We start from the raw sequence: 20,067 nt of genomic DNA on the forward strand, positions 1-20,067 counted from the left end.
GCTCCGCGCGGCTCCGCGTCGTCGGAATTTTCTGGAAGTTCTTCCAAAACGAAGCAGGTACAGCAGCTAAACTGGGCTCCCTTCTTTGTGATAAAATGACAAAGCGTCCAAGCGGCATAAGGACATAACACTTGCAGTAACGTGCTTCATAGTGATGGATATGCTGCTGTTCTCTGCAGCTGAAAAACCTGCCACTCTTTATTTAACCAACCAAAGTTGGTTAAATAAAGATTTAATTGGAATTCTGTGTTTGTGTTCTTTATTTAAATCAAATCATTTAGCAATATCATAAAATGTCCACGCAGAGCTGCACATAAAATATGGTTTTAAATATTTTCAATAATTATCGATATCGATCAATATGCATTTTTTTTAATCCATAAGCTTTTTTTCTATATCGCCCAGCCCTACTAACCATAGTTTATACTTAAAAATGTTTTGGACTGATGTAGAACATTGGCATAAAAGTCTTTCCGAAATACTTCAATCAATAAACTCTGATGATTAAACTAGAAACTTTCAGTTGAAATTAAATATAAAAGGCAATCTGTAGAAAAAAAACAGAGTAATTCTCACTGCAGCAATATCCCAATCAAGCAGGTGTTTGTGTTCATATATGGTGTTTGTGAGAAAGGGTGAGCTGCTCAAAGACAGGATGGGTGTGTTTGATATGACAAAAAATGGCTGATCTGGTTGGTCAGATCAAGGCTGCATGGGCAACGTTCTACTAAGAGCTCCTAGCTCCTGTTCCTTGACCTTTCAGGGGGTCAACAGTAAAAACTTTATTGAAAGATGGAATAAAAAATCCAGATGATTATTATTTATTTAAACCTCTGAGCTGCCCTCAGGTCTTCAGGAAGGCTGATCCACAGCTGAGGGCCAGAGGTGGAGAAAGTCTCCTCATGGTAGGTTTTAGTTCTCAGAATGACCCACCAGACACACAGAGACCCACTGAGAACAACTGACCCAGTATGATGGAGAACATCTGAGCCCAGCAGCAGAACATCAGACCAATGTTCAGTGATCAGGGACTGAATGAGCAGAACTTTAAACAGACGCCATGTTTCCTTAGAGAAAAGCCTCCATGCAGGCTGCTGGTTTAGGTTGAAGATAAATTCAGAACAATCTGAGCTGAACCTCTGTTAAATGATCCATGTTTAGAACATTATGGGTCTGAGAACCACTGTTCTACCAGAACCCTGACCCAGACTAGAAGACAGCAGCATTTTAAACAGACGCCAGAGCGATCAGACTTAAATATCCAGCAGCAGCAAGTGATCATGGATGGATTTATGTTCAAGTAGAGTTTATTGTTGTGTGGTAATCTCCAACCTCTAGTGCCCCCCCAACCCTAACCCCAGAACATCTTCATCACCAGCCGTCACTGCTGAGGAACACACCTTGATCTGGACCTTCACACGTCATGATAACATGTTCTGGTTCTGCTGGGTTTAACTCTTTAAATCAGTTCTACTGGATCAAATATCAGACATCAGTTCATCATGTTTCTGGGACTTTTACATTCAGGGAAATTCATTTTCTACATTTTAATAATTATTTGTTCATATTTCAGTTTTAACCTGCATCCTGGTGGCTTCAGCTCACATCTTTTATTCTTTATTCAGATTGGAGAGCTGCAGTTTGTCAGAGATCAGCTGTTCTTCTGTGGTTTTGGCTTTGAAGTCCAACCCCTCCCATCTGACAGAACTGGACCTGAGCAGAAACGACCTGAAAGATGCTGGAGTGAAGGAGCTCTGTGGTTTTCTCCAGACTCCCCTCTGCAAACTACAGATATTGAGGTCAGACTCCATGTTTTAATTCTGATATCTGTGATGTGAAAGTTGTGTTGACACTAAACTGCAGACATCTGGCTGATATTCTACTGATCCACACTGAGGATCTTCATGGTAAAGTCTGCTTTCTTCTTCACTGCTTTGCTCCAGTTAAAGTTTCTGTTTCCAACTTTCTGCCAGGATTTATTGCCTAAAAACAGCAACTCCTAAACTCCACGTTGCTCAACTGAGAGCCTCCAGGATTGTCAAAGACTCCTGGACCAGGTGTTGAAACGTTTTCTCAGAAACTGAGTGAAAGTCTGCTAACCTTGGATTTAATCCTGCTGTAGTTGCCATGACTCTGATGATTGAGAATATGCACAGGCATGAGCAGACAAGCCAGAGGGCCCGGTGTGGAGCAGAATTACAACGATGAGAGATTAAAGCTGTCTACTACTGAGGTTAATGCAAAGTTACAGACAAGTAACAGACTTTAAGAAGCAAACTGAAGATAAAAGTCTTTGTGTTTTCTGCTGCTTCAGAATGATGCTTTGAGCCGAAGTTAGCAATGCTAAGCACTATTAGCATGTATTTAAATGCAGTAGCAGCTGGTTTTACTGTATATTGAATAATTTCCAACATTATTGTCCAGTTAAACTCTTACTGACTCGATATGAGAAGAAAATGAGTTTTGTAAATAACTGAATAGGAGCTAAGAGCTGTTGATGTCCAGAGTGGACCAGGAGCCAATCTTTGGACCCGCTGGAAGAGCAGACGTTGGTTATTCAGCTGCTTTGGCTTCACATGTTGCTGCCCTGGACGACCTTGAGGGTTGACCTTTGCCCTCACCTGCCTCCTCATGTGGACCAGCTGCACATTAAAGGGATCCCCCATCCAGCCTTCCATCCAGTCCAAACTCTAAAGGATTTGGGCTCCATGAACCTAACAAGTTCACTTGATTTTAGTTGGTTTGCTCAGCAAGTGAACTGGATGTTTGTTTTTAGCCACAACAAACCCAAGCAACGACTCAGGCCTGCAGCGCTTTATTCTGGCTTCAATTATCCGTATTTAGTCAATATTATCTGACCTGATAAGTGATGTTTTGGACTGAGAGCAGTTTGACCTGATAAACCTGAGAGGTGAATATTGTTAGAAACTATTGTGACTCTGCTGAGATTACATTTGGTGTAATTAGAATTATTTTTATTTAATTATTCTTGTTTTACTAAAACATTCATCTAGACTTATTTCCTGGATCTCTGTTTTGTTTTCCAGTTATAAATTACTTTATTTTCTATTTCATGGGAGTGTTTCTAACATCAGATTAAAATGGACTAAAGTTTAATTCTTCGTAGGTTATCTAAGGTTTATAAATTGATAAATTGCTGCTAAGTGGAGGCAGCAGCATTAAACTAAACAGTAATTATTGAGGAGAAATCTAAATAAATAACAAGTAGTATCTCCTGTGAATAGGTGGTACGCTGAGCCATGATTAAAGGTTCCAGGGCCCGGTCCATAGTACTACATCCCTATTTAACCTGCTGGTTCATTATAGAGCTACATGGAGCGGCTGTTACACATGATGGACTTCTGCTGAAAGCCATGAAGCAGGTGCTGAACCACCAGATCAATGACGTCCCAAATGAAGCTTTGGACTTCATTGACCCATGACCCGGCCCCATGAATCAAGCCCCAACAAAGTTCTTCTGAAGGACTGTGTTGCTGTTTCTGACAAATGCTCCAGAGCTTCAGCTTCAAGCAGACCATCACTACTGAAAGCCAGCGCTAAGCTGACCACCTCACTATAGCTGCTGGTGTTGCTAGGATGTGGTCCTGACGGGCCCATGTGGGCTGAGGGAGAGGTACCGAGAGACAACACATCCAGAGGTTTACATCCTGAAGGTGAGGAAACCAGGGATAGAAGAACAAAGATGGAGACGGCAGTACAAGTAACCCCTCCAGAACCGTTGGACTTCTCCTGTCCTGCAGAACGGGCGAGGTGGGCCAGAAGATTGGAGAGGTTTCAGACTGCAGCAGCTCTAGATGAGAAATGTGAGGAAGATCAAGTTATTTCACTCCTGTTTGCTGTGGGAGAAGCTGCAGATGACATTTTAGCTGTTGGACCTTTGACTAGAGCAGAGAAAAGATGGCTGGAGCTGGAAAAGCTGTGTTTGAGCAGCACTATGTGGGGAAATCCTCCATCATCTTTAAAAGAGCCCAGTTCAGTTCCAGACGTCACCAAGATGGAGAGAGAGCAGAACCATTTATTACAGCTGGACACAAACTGGCAGCAAACTGTGGTTCTGGAGAACTGGAAGAAGAACTCATACGGGCCAGAACTGTAGCTGGGATAAAAGGACATAAAGCTGTCTGAACCGGTACCAATGGACTCTGAGTTAACGCTCACAAAGGCCAAAGAAAAAGTCCAGCAGAGGGAAACTGAGAAGAACCATAAACAGTTCTGCTCAGCAGCACTGCAGAGGGGAGCAGATCCAACATGGACGCCAGAAGGACCAAGATGAGAAAAATAAAGAGCCAGACCCGGCAGCAGTCAGAACGGGACCAAAGCCAGAGAAGCTGGGAGGAAAAGAGTGTGGTGGATGTGGCTGAAAGCAGAAAGCTTCATGGAAAGACTGCCCAGCTAGAGATGTTCAGTGTTGGAGCTGTTAGAAGGAGCTTCTAGCTGGAGTTTGTTGGTTCGGCCCAGCAGCCAAACTACAGGAGGTCCCAGAACCCCAAGATGACCCAGACAGGCAGGATGATGGATTTCTAGGAGAAAGAGGGTTGAGGAGGTCAGAACCGTGGAGAGAAAAGGTCCAGATGAACCACCATGACAGATAAGGGAGTGGTGTAGGGTAAAGTCCCTTAAATGAAAGTTGCGCCAACTCAGCGAGTGGCGCCATTTTGGGTCTAAACTTGCCACAGGCAGGCGCTTTAACACTGTTATGTTATGCGCGTTTCGCACCTTCTAATACCCTTCAGGCAGGTTTTTCTGAATAAAACACAACTGAGTGTTGATGATCACCTACTAGGCATCCAGAAAAGCTGATATTACATTTTAATAAGACTTGAGAGAGACATTTTTAAGTGAACTGTATACTTCTCTTTTCCTGTCTTGAAGTCCAGAATTGGTCCCATAGGACAAAAATCAGACACACATTATGCTACAGCACAATGAAATAAAGCAAGAAGTCCAGAAGAAAATTTCACATAAAAAAATCGGACGGTCGGTGAAAATCAAACATGTTTGAAATTCAGTCGGCTGTCGTGAGGTTTTCGTGAGCGCATCCTGCTGTTCAAGCAGAGCTACGAGGGAGCGCCCTCCCCTCCTCTCCCTCCCCGCCAAGGGAGGGAGGGGAGCAGGCATCCCCAAAGCGACCTCCGCCCGGCCCGGGACCCTCGGGGCCCGGATGTCGGCCCGCGGGGCGGGGGGAGGGCAAGCGCTCCGGTCCGCGCGACGCGCTGGCCGCCTGTTTCGGCACGCCTCCGCTCGCGGGGCGGGCCGGGCGACCTGCCGTGCCGCCGGCCGCCGGTGCGGTGCGTGAGCTGGGCTCGACCCCCTGCTCTGGGTCCCTGTCACCCACCGTCGCTCGCCTGCCTCTGCCACCACAGCGAGCGGTCCCACAGGGGGCACGCAGTCCGGTCGCGTCCGAGCGCCGCGCTGTACAGATCGTGAGCGGTGAACTTTTTAAACCCCGCGGTTCCATCGTACAGTTTGAGATGTATATTAGTACCACCACTGAAAAACTCGTACAGTGTACGCCCGGCTTAGCGGTTGGGGACTGGCGGGGAGAGACAAGCTTTGCGTTTTTTTTTTTTTTGTTTGTTTTTATATTGGCGAGGCGGCCGCCAAACTTAGCGCTGCGGGAAACCCTGACTTCAGAAAAAAAAGCCCACATACCTCACACAAGCGAGAGTTTGTTGTAGGTCTCCAAGTTTTGTTCGTCTCTTGGTCCAAGCGACTCGTTGATCCACAATAAACGCTGCTCTTCATCGCTTGGAAAACGGAACATCCGCGTCCCTTTATCAGTGCTGTTGCTGCAGCCGTGGGCACAACACCCTGGCATGGTGGCTTATTTTCGAAATAAAGAAATACTCGAAATAATCAGAAAAAATTAAATAAAAATAAAAGAAATCGGTCGCTTGCAGTGTTGTAAACGCGCTGAGCTTAGCTGAGCCTAGACCCAAAATGGCCGCATGAGATCACGTGACCCGAAAAAAATGGAACGCCCATGACGCAACTTTCATTTAAGGGACTTTAGTGTAGGGGTTTCTGGGAAGTTGGAGTAAAAATGTTCCTAAGCAGAGTTCGGTGGGTCCTGTCTGCTCGTTGTACAGCCATGTTCTCCTGATATTGTTCAGCTCTACTTTCTAGGAGCCATTTTCAGTGAGCCAGGATCTAAACAATGGGAGGACTTGTTGAAATGACTGCAGACTCTCTGTAAATATCCTCACCATGAATCCAGCATCATCTAATATAGCCGACAATAAAGGAGTCAGAGACACAAGCAGGAAAGTCCAGGAAAAAATAAGCAGCATTTTTCCTGAAGAGTCTGAATGTGGTCCAGATGTTCTGGAGAGTAAAAACTGGAAAAGGTCCATTTGTTCTGGGCTCCACCTTCTGGACTGAAGCAACATTGAGCTCTGAACTGTTGGCCTCCAGTTAAATCTCAGCTTGGATGGTTGGATGAAGAAATCTGATGTTTTTTGGGAATTTGTTCTGCTTTCTTTGCTGATAACATTGATATCAGACTGGTTGTGTTTGTGATGCATCCTGTGTGACAGTAGAACAGGTAGAAGCGCTTCTGTTCTCAGTCATGTATTCATGTGTTTAGAAATGAGTGAAGTGTAATTATTGCAGCTGTTGATCCTTCAGATAAATCCCTCAGTTCCCCTCAATAGAAGGTTACTGTCACTGTGAAAATGAGCTGCTTCCATTCAATCACAGCAGCATTAATTAACAGCTCTGATGTCACACTTTGCTTATTAAAGTCCAGTTTGGTTCCAGCTCAGAACCACTGAAGGCCCGACTGAAATATTCTAACAACACGTCATGATAACATGTTCTGGTTCTGCTGGGTTTAACTCTTTAAATCAGTTCTACTGGATCAAATATCAGACATCAGTTCATCATGTTTCTGGGACTTTTACATTCAGGGAAATAAATTTTCTACATTTTAATAATTATTTCTTCATATTTCAGTTTTAACCTGCATCCTGTTTGCTTCAGCTCACATCTTTTATTCTTTATTCAGATTGAGTTACTGCAGTTTGTCAGAGATCAGCTGTTCTTCTGTGGGATTGGCTCTGAAGTCCAACCCCTCCCATCTGACAGAACTGGACCTGAGCTGGAACAACCTGAAAGATGCTGGAGTGAAGGAGCTCTGTGGTTTTCTCCAGACTCCCCTCTGCAAACTACAGATATTGAGGTCAGACTCCATGTTTTAGTTCTGATATTTGTGATGTGAAAGTTGTGTTGACACTAAACTGCAGACATCTGGCTGATATTCTACTGATCCACACTGAGGATCTTCATGGTAAAGTCTGCTTTCTTCTTCACTGCTTTGCTCCACTTAAAGTTTCTTTCTGTTTCCAACTTCCTGTCAGGATTTATTAAATAATCAGCAGAAAACATGAAACAATGAGCTGAATTTCATTTTAGGGTTGAAACTTTTTTCCAGAACTGAGAAAGTGGTAGATAAAATAAAATGAAAAATACTGATGTTTAATTTATTTGAAGTTTTTTTTTTATCTATTTATAGCTTCAGAGCTATAGCTTTAGAGTTTGTTCCTGGACTTGGAGCCAGTTTTTAATGTTGTCTCTCAGTGTGTATAAATCCCCCTCATGTGAAGCGGGTCAGAGGGGATTCAAGCCAGTTTAGAAAAGTGAATTTCAGCTCCTGGAATCTGTCTGACAGGAACAAATATATAATCCCTGATTGATGCTTCAGCACTTTTAGAAGCTCTGGAAGGATTTTACTGACTAAAACACTCAGACACAACATGTCACAGTACCAGGTTCTGGTTCTGGGCTTTCAGCTCCTAAAGTCAGTTTTACATTAAATATTCTCCATGACATCATGTTTTTATGGCTGTGGAACAATTAAAATAGTTCATTTATCTGCATTAATCTCCATTTGTTCATATTTCCTCCACAATTGCTGCTGACTTGTTTGTTTTCTGTGAAACTTGAATAATTTGGCTGCAGAACCTGAGTTTGTATTGATGGAGCTGCTGGTGGAGCTGACAGAGTTGAAGAGCTGAAGTCAGCGGGGCTGTCATTTAGAAAGCTTGATACACACAAAATGGAGCTGAAATGTGCGTACGCCACTTTCCATCAAAAGTTCTATAAAAATGAACTTGAGGGGAAAATGTGTGGTCCTCATGCCAACTCTGACCCAGGCGTACGCTCATTTTGGAGACGGGGAAATTGGTGACGCAGATGGTGAAGTGGTGAATTACAGTCAACCTGCATGAGGATTCCTCTCAGACGTTCATTTCACTCCATATCAGACTTTAATCATAGATCATCCTGATCAGAAGCATTCAAAACCGCAGTATTATTCATTCTTGTCCTGGTGACTCTTAAATACATCTGGGACATTTCAAATAAATAAAAATGTCCATAAGCCATCTTAAATCTTAAATAAAAGTCTGCAAACATTTTCTCTGGTTTTCTACGTTCACATTCCTCTCTCCAATGATCACCAGGGTGACGTGTTCCACAGATTATTGTGACGAGGTGAGCAGCAATCACTTTAATTGCTGGAAACAGTCAAACACACTCGTGCGTAATGCTGCTCGCTGGATGCATTGGCACTGCTGGAAGACCGTGCAGATGGAGAATAGGGGGTTTTCACTGACGTCACTGGCCAACTTCCGGTCCGCCATATTGGGTGGTTCACTTCCTTATCTCTAGTTGTCGTACACGTATTATCGTATCGCAAATGGATAAGTACGCCAGCGGGCTAGAGCGACCAGATAAGGACGTATATCTGAGGAAATGTTCCGTGATCGACCATATGGACCCGTATGCCCTCCACGGTGCCTTGTTTAGCCGTAATCCAGATGCATTACCTGATGTTGGGTGAAAACCCTCTGCACACTCTTGAGGAAATGAGAGCTTACAAGGGTCTAGAGGCTCACAACCAGTTCACATCTGGTTATGTACATCAAGGAAATCGCCATCATACGTGGACGGGTGAGTTTTAATAAGATGGTAAAAATGTAAACAATCCGACGCAAATGTGTCGCATGCTTCTGCGGTGGCTGACGGCCGGCGGCCGGCGGTGCGCGAAGGCGCTTGGCTGCAAGGCCGATCGACGCCGCTCGCGGCTTTAATTATTTAAGCAGAACAATGACCAGTGCAAAATTAAGTTGTATTTACCGTATTTACGCCGGTAGGCGCCGGTAGGAGCTGCAGATCATAAAGCCAGCAAACAGTGGGAACACAGCAACTCGTTCAAAGGTAAGCTGTGCTCAGACGGGCTCTGGCACATGCTAACCGTCAGTGCTAACAACCACTCACGCATGTAATGTACTTTTAACTTGCTGCTATGTGTTTCAAACGTTTAGAACACACTCTCATTGACATCGGGATACTGTGGAAAGTTATGTTCGGTCGACTTACAGCCGCGATCCAAGCGGGCCGACGACTCTTTGTTATCACTAACAGTTGTTCTCCGTGGTTGCGCCTCCAGGCAGGAAAGCGGTGGAAAATTAATCTGTTTCTATGTTTTTCCTATGGCAATCATGTGTTGCGCTGTTACAGCCCACAATACAGTAACGGTTTACCATGATTGAAATCAAGTTAAGGTGAAATTAATCAAATTAAAACACGGCTGAGAGAGGGAGTACAGTAGGCGGTAGTAATAGGCAGTAGAGGCGGCGGAGGCAGTCAACATGGCAGCCGCGGAAAGTAATAAGTCATAACGCCCAAGCCCTATTATTAATATATTCTTCTTACATGTTTTAAATACTTAACAGTTAATTTACCTGTGACAAAGTGAGCACCGCAGACTCTGGCGTATTCCAGCTTAACACCGTCCAAATCGGACCTGGATATCCGTGTCAGCCATAGGTGACGGCGTTGTTCAGAGAGCTGTTTTGTTTTTTCACACTGATTCACTATTACGGCTGGTAGGCGATAGAAAGCGTTGATCTCCACCTCCACGGGCCGTGCAACCAACCATTAAACACGTTTTCCCCATTGTTCACTTCCAATACTGCCTAAGGCGTCATACAATGCAGGTCAACGGTGCGAAACGACTGCCACCCAATATGGCGGACGCGCTGAGTAGTCACGTGAGCGTGACGTCAGCTGAAAACCCCCTATTGAGGAAACGCTTTCAGGGATCAAATATTTCCTGGCCAATAATGAGGACTGGCCAATATCCTGCTTCTGACTCCCAGCATGCATTGTGCTGTTACCCACAGGGGAAAGTGGCTCCACCTCCCTCTGAGGAGCTGAAAGGCAGCTCTCCAACCCCCAGAGAGCAGAGAAGGAGGCTTTCTGCTCACACCCAGGCAGTCATCACCTTTTTTTGGGGGGGGGGGGGGGGGGGGGGTAATAATGGAGGGGGAACCTCTCTCCTCTGAATGTGGATCTGAACCCACAGCCACAGGGGAATTTAAACACGGAGCACAGCGTTGTTTACTTTTTAACAACTTATTTTAACGGCTTATTAACAACTTGTTTTAATGTGAACAACATCTGAGCTTTTACCTCTGATTTCCACATTTAATAAACGCCTCTCTGGGAAATTTTCCCAACGTTTCTTTGCTTTTTCTCTGTGGCTGCCACGTCACCATGATGAAAAAATGATCAGCTGACACATTTTATACACATTAACATTCATGAGGTGCTTTGCATCGACCGTTTCTGGTTGAATCTGGGCGTGTAGAGGGCAGAACCTGAGCCAGAACCTGGTACCAAATGTACAGGTACAGCTGTGATCTATAAATGAAAATGGCTGCTGGTGTGTGAGTGCATGGTTTTATAAATCTCAATATTTTTTGCCATACTTTTTCTTTTTCTGGCCGTACACTTTTAGTACAGATTCCACACAAAGTTTTATAAATGAGACCCCAGGACTGTAAAAACTGCTAAACATGTTTTAATGTTGAAAGTTCTGATATTGTTGATTGTTGAAGAGCTGAAGTCAGCAGGTCTTTATTGAAGCAGCAGCTTGTTGTCATTAATATTAATGACAACAAGGATATTGGCCAGTCCTCATTATTGGCCAGGAAATATTTGATCCCTGAAAGCGTTTCCTCAATAGGGGGTTTTCAGCTGACGTCACGCTCACTATTGTTGTATAACAAGACCCTCCGCAGAGTTAAAGCAGCATATTTTTCATCATTAATTGAAGAGAATAAAAATAATCCTAGATTTCTCTTCAGTACAGTTGCCAAACTTACCCAGAGCCACAGCTCTGTTGATCCATCCATTCCCTTAGCTCTCAGTAGTAATGATTTTATGGGATTCTTCATAAATAAAATTGATGCCATTAAAAATAAAATAATTGGCATCCTCCCAAACCTGATTACCTCGTCCTCAGTAAGTGAGGCAGCATTGGAGGAATCTTTAGAATCTGCGCAGTGTTTGAACTGTTTAGAAGCAGTAGAGCTTTCTGAGCTATCTAAAATTTTAGCTTCATCTAAACCTTCTACCTGTATGTTAGACCCAATCCCAACCAAGTTGTTTAAGGACATATTCCCTTTGATCAGTGGCACTATTTTAGACATGATTAATCTATCCTTAGTAAATGGATATGTCCCACAGGTTTTGAAAGTAGCTGTTATTAAACCTTTACTTAAGAAACCTTCTCTTGATCAAGATGAGTTAGTAAATTACAGACCTATATCTAATCTTCTTTTCTTATCTAAAATTCTTGAGAAAGTAGTTGCTAATCAACTTTGTGAACATTTACAAAGTAATGACCTACTTGAGGAGTTTCAGTCAGGCTTCAGAGCTCATCATAGCACTGAAACAGCTCTGGTGAAGGTCACTAATGATATTCTCATGGCCTCAGATAATGGACTTGTGTCTATACTTGTCCTGTTAGATCTCAGTGCTGCGTTTGATACAGTTGATCACAATATTCTCCTACAAAGACTTGAACATACTGTAGGGATTAAGGGGAAAGCATTAGGCTGGTTTAAATCTTATCTGTCAGACAGATTCCAATTTGTTCATGTTAATAATAAATCTTCCTCAAACTCTAGGGTCACCTGTGGAGTACCACAGGGTTCAGTCCTTGGACCAATTCTCTTTACTATATATATGCTTCCGATAGGCAAAATTATCAGACAGCATGGGATTAATTTCCACTGTTATGCTGATGATACTCAGCTATATTTATCCATAAATCCTGATGAATCCAATCAATTACTTCGACTGCAGTCATGTCTTGATGACATCAAAAGCTGGATGACTTTAAATTTCCTGCATCTAAATTCTGACAAGACCGAAGTTTTAATCTTTGGGCCAGAGTCCTCAAAAAATAAACTTCTTAACCAATCACTTAATCTGGGTGGCATTAACCTGGCCTCTGGTAATAAAGTAAAAAATCTTGGTGTTATTTTTGACCAAGACATGTCATTTAAATCCCATATTAAACAGGTTTCCAGAGTTTCCTTTTTTCACCTCCGGAATATCGCCAAAATTAGAAAAATTCTGTCCAGGAGTGATGCTGAAAAACTAGTCCATGCATTTGTTACTTCAAGGCTGGACTATTGTAATTCTTTACTATCAGAAATTCCACAAAATGCAGTTCAAAGCCTTCAGCTGATCCAAAATGCTGCAGCAAGAGTTCTGATGAAAATCAACAAGAGGGATCATATTTCTCCAATTTTAGCTTCCCTTCATTGGCTTCCTGTTAAATCAAGAATAGAATTTAAAATTCTTCTTCTAACGTATAAAGCCCTTCATAATCAAACTCCATCATATATGAGAGCTCTGATTACCCCGTATGTTCCTAACAGAGCACTTCGCTCTCAGACCGCAGGTCTGCTGGTGGTTCCTAGAGTCTCTAAAAGTAGAATGGGAGGCAGATCCTTTAGCTATCAGGCTCCTCTCCTGTGGAACCAACTCCCAGTTTTGGTCCGTGAGGCAGACACCCTGTCTACTTTTAAGACTAGGCTTAAAACTTTTCTTTTTGACAAAAATTATAACTAGTGACTCATGTTACTCTCAGTTACCTTTATAGTTTTACTGCTATAGGCTTAGGTTACTGGAGTATATCAGGACCTAATTTTCTCACTATATTGAGTTCTACTGTTCTTCAATTATGCATTATGTGTTGTCATTTCTGCTTTAACTTTCTGTTCTCTCTCTTTTCTCTTCATAGTAGGTACACCTGGTCTGGCGTTCTGTTAACTGTGACATCATCCAGAGAAGACGGATCACCCGCTACTACCATCTAATGTAGAACAGATTACTAGATCAATGTGTGCTTCTGTGCTTTTTTGTTTCTCTTGTTGTGTCTCTGTTCTGTCTTCTGTAACCCCAGTCGGTCGAGGCAGATGACCGTTCATACTGAGCCCGGTTCTGCCGGAGGTTTTTTTTTCCCGTTAATGGGTGGTTTTTCTTCCCACTGTCGCTTCATGCTTGCTCAGTATGAGGGATTGCAGCAAAGCCATGTACAATGCAGATGACTCTTCCTGTGGCTCTACGGTTCCCCAGGAGTGAATGCTGCTTGTCGGGACTTTAATGCAATCAACTGGTTTCCTTATATAGGAAATTTTTGACCAATCTGTATAATCTGACCCAATCTGTATAATATGATTGAACTTGACTTTGTAAAGTGCCTTGAGATGACATGTTTCATGATTTGGCGCTATATAAATAAAATTGAATTGAATTGAATTGAATAATGAGAGTTCTTTAACTGGTTCTGTTGGACTGTTAGAACCTGCATCCTGGTGGCTTCAGCTCACATCTTTTATTCTTTACTCAGATTAAACAACTGCAGGTTGTCAAAGATCAGCTGTGATTCCCTGTGTTTGGCGCTGAAGTCCAACCCGTCCCATCTGACAGAACTGGACCTGATCTACAACAACCTGAAGGAGTCAGATGTTCAGCAGCTGCAGGATCTTGTAAAGAGTCCAGACTACAAACTGAAATCTGTGTAAGTAGATGGCTGGAGTGAGTCCAGCTGCTGTCAGCAGAACTGTTCTGAACCCAGTTGGTACCAAAGCAAAGATCCAGTGTTTCCAGTAAAGCTGCAGCTTCTCAGTGGGAGGAGAATGGTGACAGGCTTCCTGATTGGACACAAAGACAACAATCAGCCAATCAGAGGAGCCAGCAGCTTGTTGTGTTCCTGTCTTTGTGTCCATGTGAAGATGACTGTTGTTGTTGTGTTCATGTCTCCAGGAAATGCAGCTGGATTCCAGCTGACAGCCTTCCACCATGTCTAGAGACAGTGGTCCTCATTCATCAAGCTGTGGAGCATCAGATCTGATCTCAGACTCTTTGTTCTCTCATTTCAACAGGAAACAGCTGATCAGTTTCATCTTAGTCACAGCTCTGAGATCAGTCTGACTGCAGCCTGCAAATCACTGATTTCACAGCCCATCATTACATTTAGTCACCATGTGGTCTTTCTACAGAGCAGAAGCTCTGCTGAAGTCCACTCAGCACATCTGGACATGTGTCCTTCTCTCACTAGTTTCATCCAGATGTGTTCAGGGACAGCCTCCATGTTTCTTAGTCAGCTGATGTTTCACAAACAGATGAGATGTTCATGTTCAGCTTCCAGAGGCTGGAAACACTCACTGATCTCCTCTGTTGCTCCTTCTTCTCTCTGCAGGAGGAGGAGGATCTGATGATCTTAGTAGAGGAGAGAAGCTGAGCTGTCCTGATGATCCAGAGGTTGAAGCTGCAGCAGTTTGAGTTTAAAGAGACTCTGACTGGATCCTGATGATGAACTCTGAGTTTAGAGATGTTGATTCTGTTTATCTGATCATGTCTGTCATTTAGTGTCTGATATTGTTTGTCTCTGTGGACCAATGAGGATGAAATGAAAACTAAGCTGCATTTAGTGGCTCCATGTAGTTTTGATCTGAATCTGATGAAACTGCAAAGTTGATCTTTTTTCTCTCTGGTTCATTTTCAGCCTGTAACCAAGAAATCTGAAATAAATCTCAACTCTAAAGTTTTCAGGCTGCATGTTTGCTTCATTGTGATGCAGTTTCTGGAGGTTTTTCAGGATATTTTAGATGTTTTCTGCAAATGTTTGGGCAGCTCTGGTCATTTTATCTGTTGCTGCAAACAGCTCAGTGAGTAAATGATGGTTTCTTCAATCAGAGGATGAAGCTTTTCTTCATGATTTTAAATCAAATCTTTTTTTATTTCCTTCTTTCTGCAGGTAAAATCTAAAAGTGAGTAAAGATAAAGTTTGATCTGCTCCAGCTTCTCCTTTGGTGAGCATGGAAACACTTTCTGCAGCAGCTCAGAGACTTTCAGATCTTGTTTGGAGGATTTTCTCTGTTCTTCCTGCAGAACGGTTCTGGTTCTGTTGGATCTGTGGCTCATCATGCAGCTCTGCTCTGCTGAGGTCAGAACATAGATTTTAATCCTGTTTAGGGACTGTGGGGGTAAAACCTTCACCTGCAGCTCCTCATGAAGTCCACTGTGGACGTTGAAGAAGGAAAAGAGATTTTCTCTTTTCATCATAAATTCAAACATGAATCATTTCCTTTTTTTCTCCTTTCCTGTCCGGACATTTCAGACGGACCAGAACCAGAAGCTGCTCTACAGAACCTGGATCCTTAGATCGTCTCCCTGTTACATAAATAACTTTATAACCTGAGAAAGACGACATCTGGCATCCAAGCAGACAGGCAGAAAGATAGAAAATCATTTTAGATGTGTTGAATTTTAAGGTTAAAGTTGGGGTTAAAATGAGGAGTTATTAAAATGATTCATGCATCAAACAGGGATTACTAGATTTAGTCAAAACTGAGTTTAAAAGCAGAAGTTTAACAAGTTATCTGGATGCTTTGGTTCAGTTTCTAGCTTTAAAACATCCATTAGAATCAAACATCAGCAGGTCGTGTCTCACTTGATTCCCAATAAATGTTCAACGTCGTCTATGAAATGCAGATGAATATTTTTGTCCTGACATCTTTTCAGCAGCTCACTGATGACAGATTGTGGATCTGCAAGCCTGTTTCCAGAAGAACAAACTGATCAATGTGTAGGAAGGAGGCTGTTTTATGTGCATGTTGTGGTTCCAGCTTTGCTTTGTCGCATGCTTGGTGGATATTTGTGTGCATGCTTTTTGAAGGAGACACCGGTTCCTACTCCCTCCCTCTGGCCAGCGACTGATTCCACAGGTGTATCCCATCATGAGTGATGGGAGACAGGAAGAAAAGGGGCGGCCACAGCCATAGGTGGATTAATGACCGGGCCTACCGGGCCCAGGCCCAGGGGGCCAGAGGCCCCAAGGGGCCAGGCCAACTTGGCCCCGCGGCCATGATCCATAGAGGGTAAGAGGCCCCAAGGGGCCAGGTCAACTTGGCTCCGCGGCCACGACCCACAGAGGGCCTGAGGTCCTAAGGGGTCAGGCCAACTTGGCCCCGCGGCCATGATCTATAGAGGGTAAGAGGCCCCAAGGGGTCAGGCCAACATGGCCCCGCGGCCATGATCCATAGACGGTCAGAGGCCCCAAGGGGCCAGGCCAACTTGGCCCCGCGGCCACGATCCATAGAGGGTAAGAGGCCCCAGGGGGCCAGGCCAACTTGGCCCCGCGGCCATGATCCATAGAGGGTAAGAGGCCCCAAGGGGCCAGGTCAACTTGGCTCCGCGGCCACGACCCACAGAGGGCCTGAGGTCCTAAGGGGTCAGGCCAACTTGGCCCCGCGGCCATGATCCATAGAGGGTAAGAGGCCCCAAGGGGTCAGGCCAACATGGCCCCGCGGCCATGATCCATAGAGGGTAAGAGGCCCCAAGGGGTCAGGCCAACATGGCCCCGCGGCCACGATCCATAGAGGGTCAGAGGCCCCAGGGGGCCAGGTCAACTTGGCCCCGCGGCCACGATCCATAGAGGGTAAGAGGCCCCAGGGGGCCAGGTCAACTTGGCCCCGCGGCCACGATCCATAGAGGGTAAGAGGCCCCAAGGGGCCAGGTCAACTTGGCCCCGCGGCCGCGACCCACAGAGGGCCTGAGGTCCTAAGGGGTCAGGCCAACTTGGCCCCGATCCATAAGGCCCGTTTACACTACACCTAAAAACTGAGCCATGCCGAGACCGGTCCGAGCTTGGTCCAGTTAACTGAGATAAATGCAGCCGTTTACACACAAGAGTTATCTCGGTTATCCCGGTTCCTTGGTTGCTCCTCGCCTCCTAGTGGCGATCTGCGGTACTACCGCTCTCTGGGGTTGAAGGCGGGACCGAGCAAATCAAAATGGCGGCACCCGTAACATTCAGGATGTTATTGTTAGACAGTCGGCTTTTGGGACGTGGATAAGACAAATGAACGTCTAATAAGGATTTACAGACGCAGGAAACAACAACAGACGCTGAGGTTCATAAGCAGAGTCATCACTGGAAACCGTGTGGCACGTTAAGGAAGCTAGTATTATTATGAATGTCTGAAATTTGTCTGAATGGAGTGTGAATCGGGACGTGCAGCCAGACACGCCGGGAAACCCGCTGACAGTCAGCTGACTGTAAGGGCATGACGCGGTCTGCTCATGCGCTCCTCGTTCTCAGGGAACCGGGCCAAAAAAAAACAGTCCGAGACCTGGTGATGAACTGGTCTGCAGTTAGCGCGGTCCGGTTATGGTTAGCGCGGTCTGGTTCAGTCTGCTGACCGTTTACACACAAGAGTTATCTCGGTTACCGAGCTGGGACTGGTCTCGGCTCGGTTAAAAAAGTGTAGTGTAAACGGGCCTATAGAGGGTCAGAGGCCCCAAGGGGCCAGGCCAACTTGGCCCCGCGGCCACGACCCACAGAGGCCCCAAGGGGCCAGGCAAAATTGGCCCCGCGGCCATGATCCACAGAGGGCCAGAGGCTCTCAATCATTATTATCAAAGCTAATTCTCAAATTGGATGGATCACACAACCTCACTCACATATTCTTTATCAATTATTAAAGGTTGTTTCTGAATTTTGATCACAGAACTTAATGCAAATATTCTTGATTGATTGACAAAGCTCATTCTCAAATTTTGATTACACAATCTTACTCTGACAAATTATCATTATCAAAAAGCTCTATCTCGAATTTGGATCACAGAATCTCACTCAAGTATTCTTAGCTGTGCCCCTCCCCCATCGAGTCTTTCATAAACCGGTCTGTTCTTTTAGAATCTCCTCATTTGGTATTTTGAACTCGTGAGAGACTGCTCAAAATTTGGTTTCCTTTCCCTCAGTTCAGACTCAGAGATAATTTGAAATCATTCAACAAGAAGTTTAACGCGCGCACACACACACACACACACACACTTGAGTTGAGCATTACTTGGAAATTCTTATATTTTCCATTTTGCTGTTACAATCAGCATCTTCCCATTTTGTCCTTTTCTTTCGAAAAAGTTTACAGTCTGACATTTGTCACTGCTGTCAGTTAATAACTTTTTGGTCTTTGACCCATTTTGTCATTTTCTCGATTCGATCGTCACTGACCACTCTCTCCTGTCTGTCAGACATCGTTGCTGCCATCATAGCTAGCAAGCTGCCTGCAGATAGCAACATTTTGGTGTCCTTTGTGAAAATATTTAGATAGAAGACAAAAGTGCACAAAGTTGTACAATTATTATCTTTTCAAAATATTTGTTTCACTGTCAGTGTGATTGACCGACTTTGCCGCTAGATTTCGTGTCTTTTGGCCATACCTGGCTAGCGACTAAAAACATCATTTAGCGACTTTTTGGTTGTGAAGATAAGTGGTAAAAGCAGATCTGCCTGTTGGTCTTCCCACATTTTGCCATTTGGTACTTTGCACTCTTGTTGGTCACTCCAAGGCATTTGTCCCTGCCTTCAGCTAGTCACTTGGCTCTTTTGGAATATATTTCACTGTAATTGGCTCTCTCTCTCTTTCTCCTCAATACAAATCAGTCTGTTCCCTTGCCATTTAGACATTTTCTTGATTCGATCATCACTGACCACTCTGCTCTCCTGCTGTCTATCAGACGAATCAGTTGATTCTCTGCTCTCAATTGTCTATGCTAGTAAGCTGTTATTCTCTGCTTTGGAGTGTTGATGCTGGGTTGCTAGTTTTCTAAATCACCTCACACACTTGAAGGAAGCAGCACCGATCATAAACACACAAACAAACTCACACACACACACACACACACACACACACATAGTTGGTTTATCTGTTGTGATAGGCAAAGAGCCAATGTGCAAAGAAAGAAGGGAAATATGGATCATAAACGTTTAAGTGGAGGAGCTAGAAAAAAAATTCAGCAAGAAAAAAAAAAAAAGCAATCAGTTTTACTTGAGAGTGTTCCAAATATCTCCAGCTTCTTCAGTACAAAGACATCTGCTGAAAGCAATTCTATAAATGCTACTGCAAATTCAGCTAAGGTTAGCAATGCACCTGAGCTAGCATGTAGCTCCGAAGATCCTGAGACCACTACAAGTGTAGACACTGAACCAAATGCTTCTGATGCTTATGATTCAACCAATTCAGCAGTAGCCAGTTGCTCGGATGAATGTGAGGTCACTGCACCTCTGGACAGCATAGAAAATGAGCTGAATCTTTCTTCAACACCATCTACAGTGACAACTCTACCTAGTGATCCCGCTAAATGGGCTGAGACCCTCACTGAGTCAATGAAGGAAGTTCTTATTCAAAGAGGTGCAAAATCATTTCACAACCGTCACAGCCATTATCCAGCTTCTGGGAGGAACAGTGGGCTAGGAGGCAAAACCCGATGCCTAAACAATGAACATTTTACTTCACACTTGCCCAATGGACAACGAGTACAAAGAGAGTGGCTGATGTACTCTCCCTCTACTGGTAATGTTTACTGCTTTGCATGCAAACTGTTTTCCCCAAAACGCATTCTTTTGTGACAGGCTATTGTGATTGGAAACACTCAGAAAGATTTGGTGAACATGAGCGAAGTGCTGAGCACATAACCTGCATGCAAGCAGTCTTGAACCGCGCCAAAGGTGCCACAGTTGATGCAGACCTGTTCAAACAGTTTCAGGCAGAGAGCAGCTATTGGAGGCAGGTGTTACAAAGAGTTGTTGCAGTCATTAAATTCCTTGCAGAAAGGGGCTTTGCATTTAGGGGTAAAAATGAATCGTTAGGGTCTCCTCTCAATGGGAACTACCTT

The 20,067-nt window shown here is 44.2% G+C and overlaps 1 protein-coding gene across 1 annotated transcript in view; it reads left to right on the forward strand.

Moving 5' to 3' along the window:
• LOC118561500 (NLR family CARD domain-containing protein 3-like) overlaps positions 1–14,023 on the forward strand; it is a gene marked incomplete at its 5' end in the record, with an annotated part of 32,657 nt that extends 18,634 nt beyond the window's left edge. The window contains 3 exons of the mRNA XM_036133636.1: positions 1,626–1,799; positions 7,028–7,201; positions 13,733–14,023. Coding sequence (XP_035989529.1) covers positions 1,626–1,799; positions 7,028–7,201; positions 13,733–13,907 — 523 coding nt within the window. The remainder of the gene's footprint in view (positions 1–1,625; positions 1,800–7,027; positions 7,202–13,732) is intronic.
• Between the last annotated feature and the right edge of the window lie 6,044 nt (positions 14,024–20,067).

The sequence above is a fragment of the Fundulus heteroclitus genome, unplaced genomic scaffold (genome assembly GCF_011125445.2).
Source record: "Fundulus heteroclitus isolate FHET01 unplaced genomic scaffold, MU-UCD_Fhet_4.1 scaffold_65, whole genome shotgun sequence".
Taxonomy (NCBI): Eukaryota; Metazoa; Chordata; class Actinopteri; order Cyprinodontiformes; family Fundulidae; genus Fundulus; species Fundulus heteroclitus.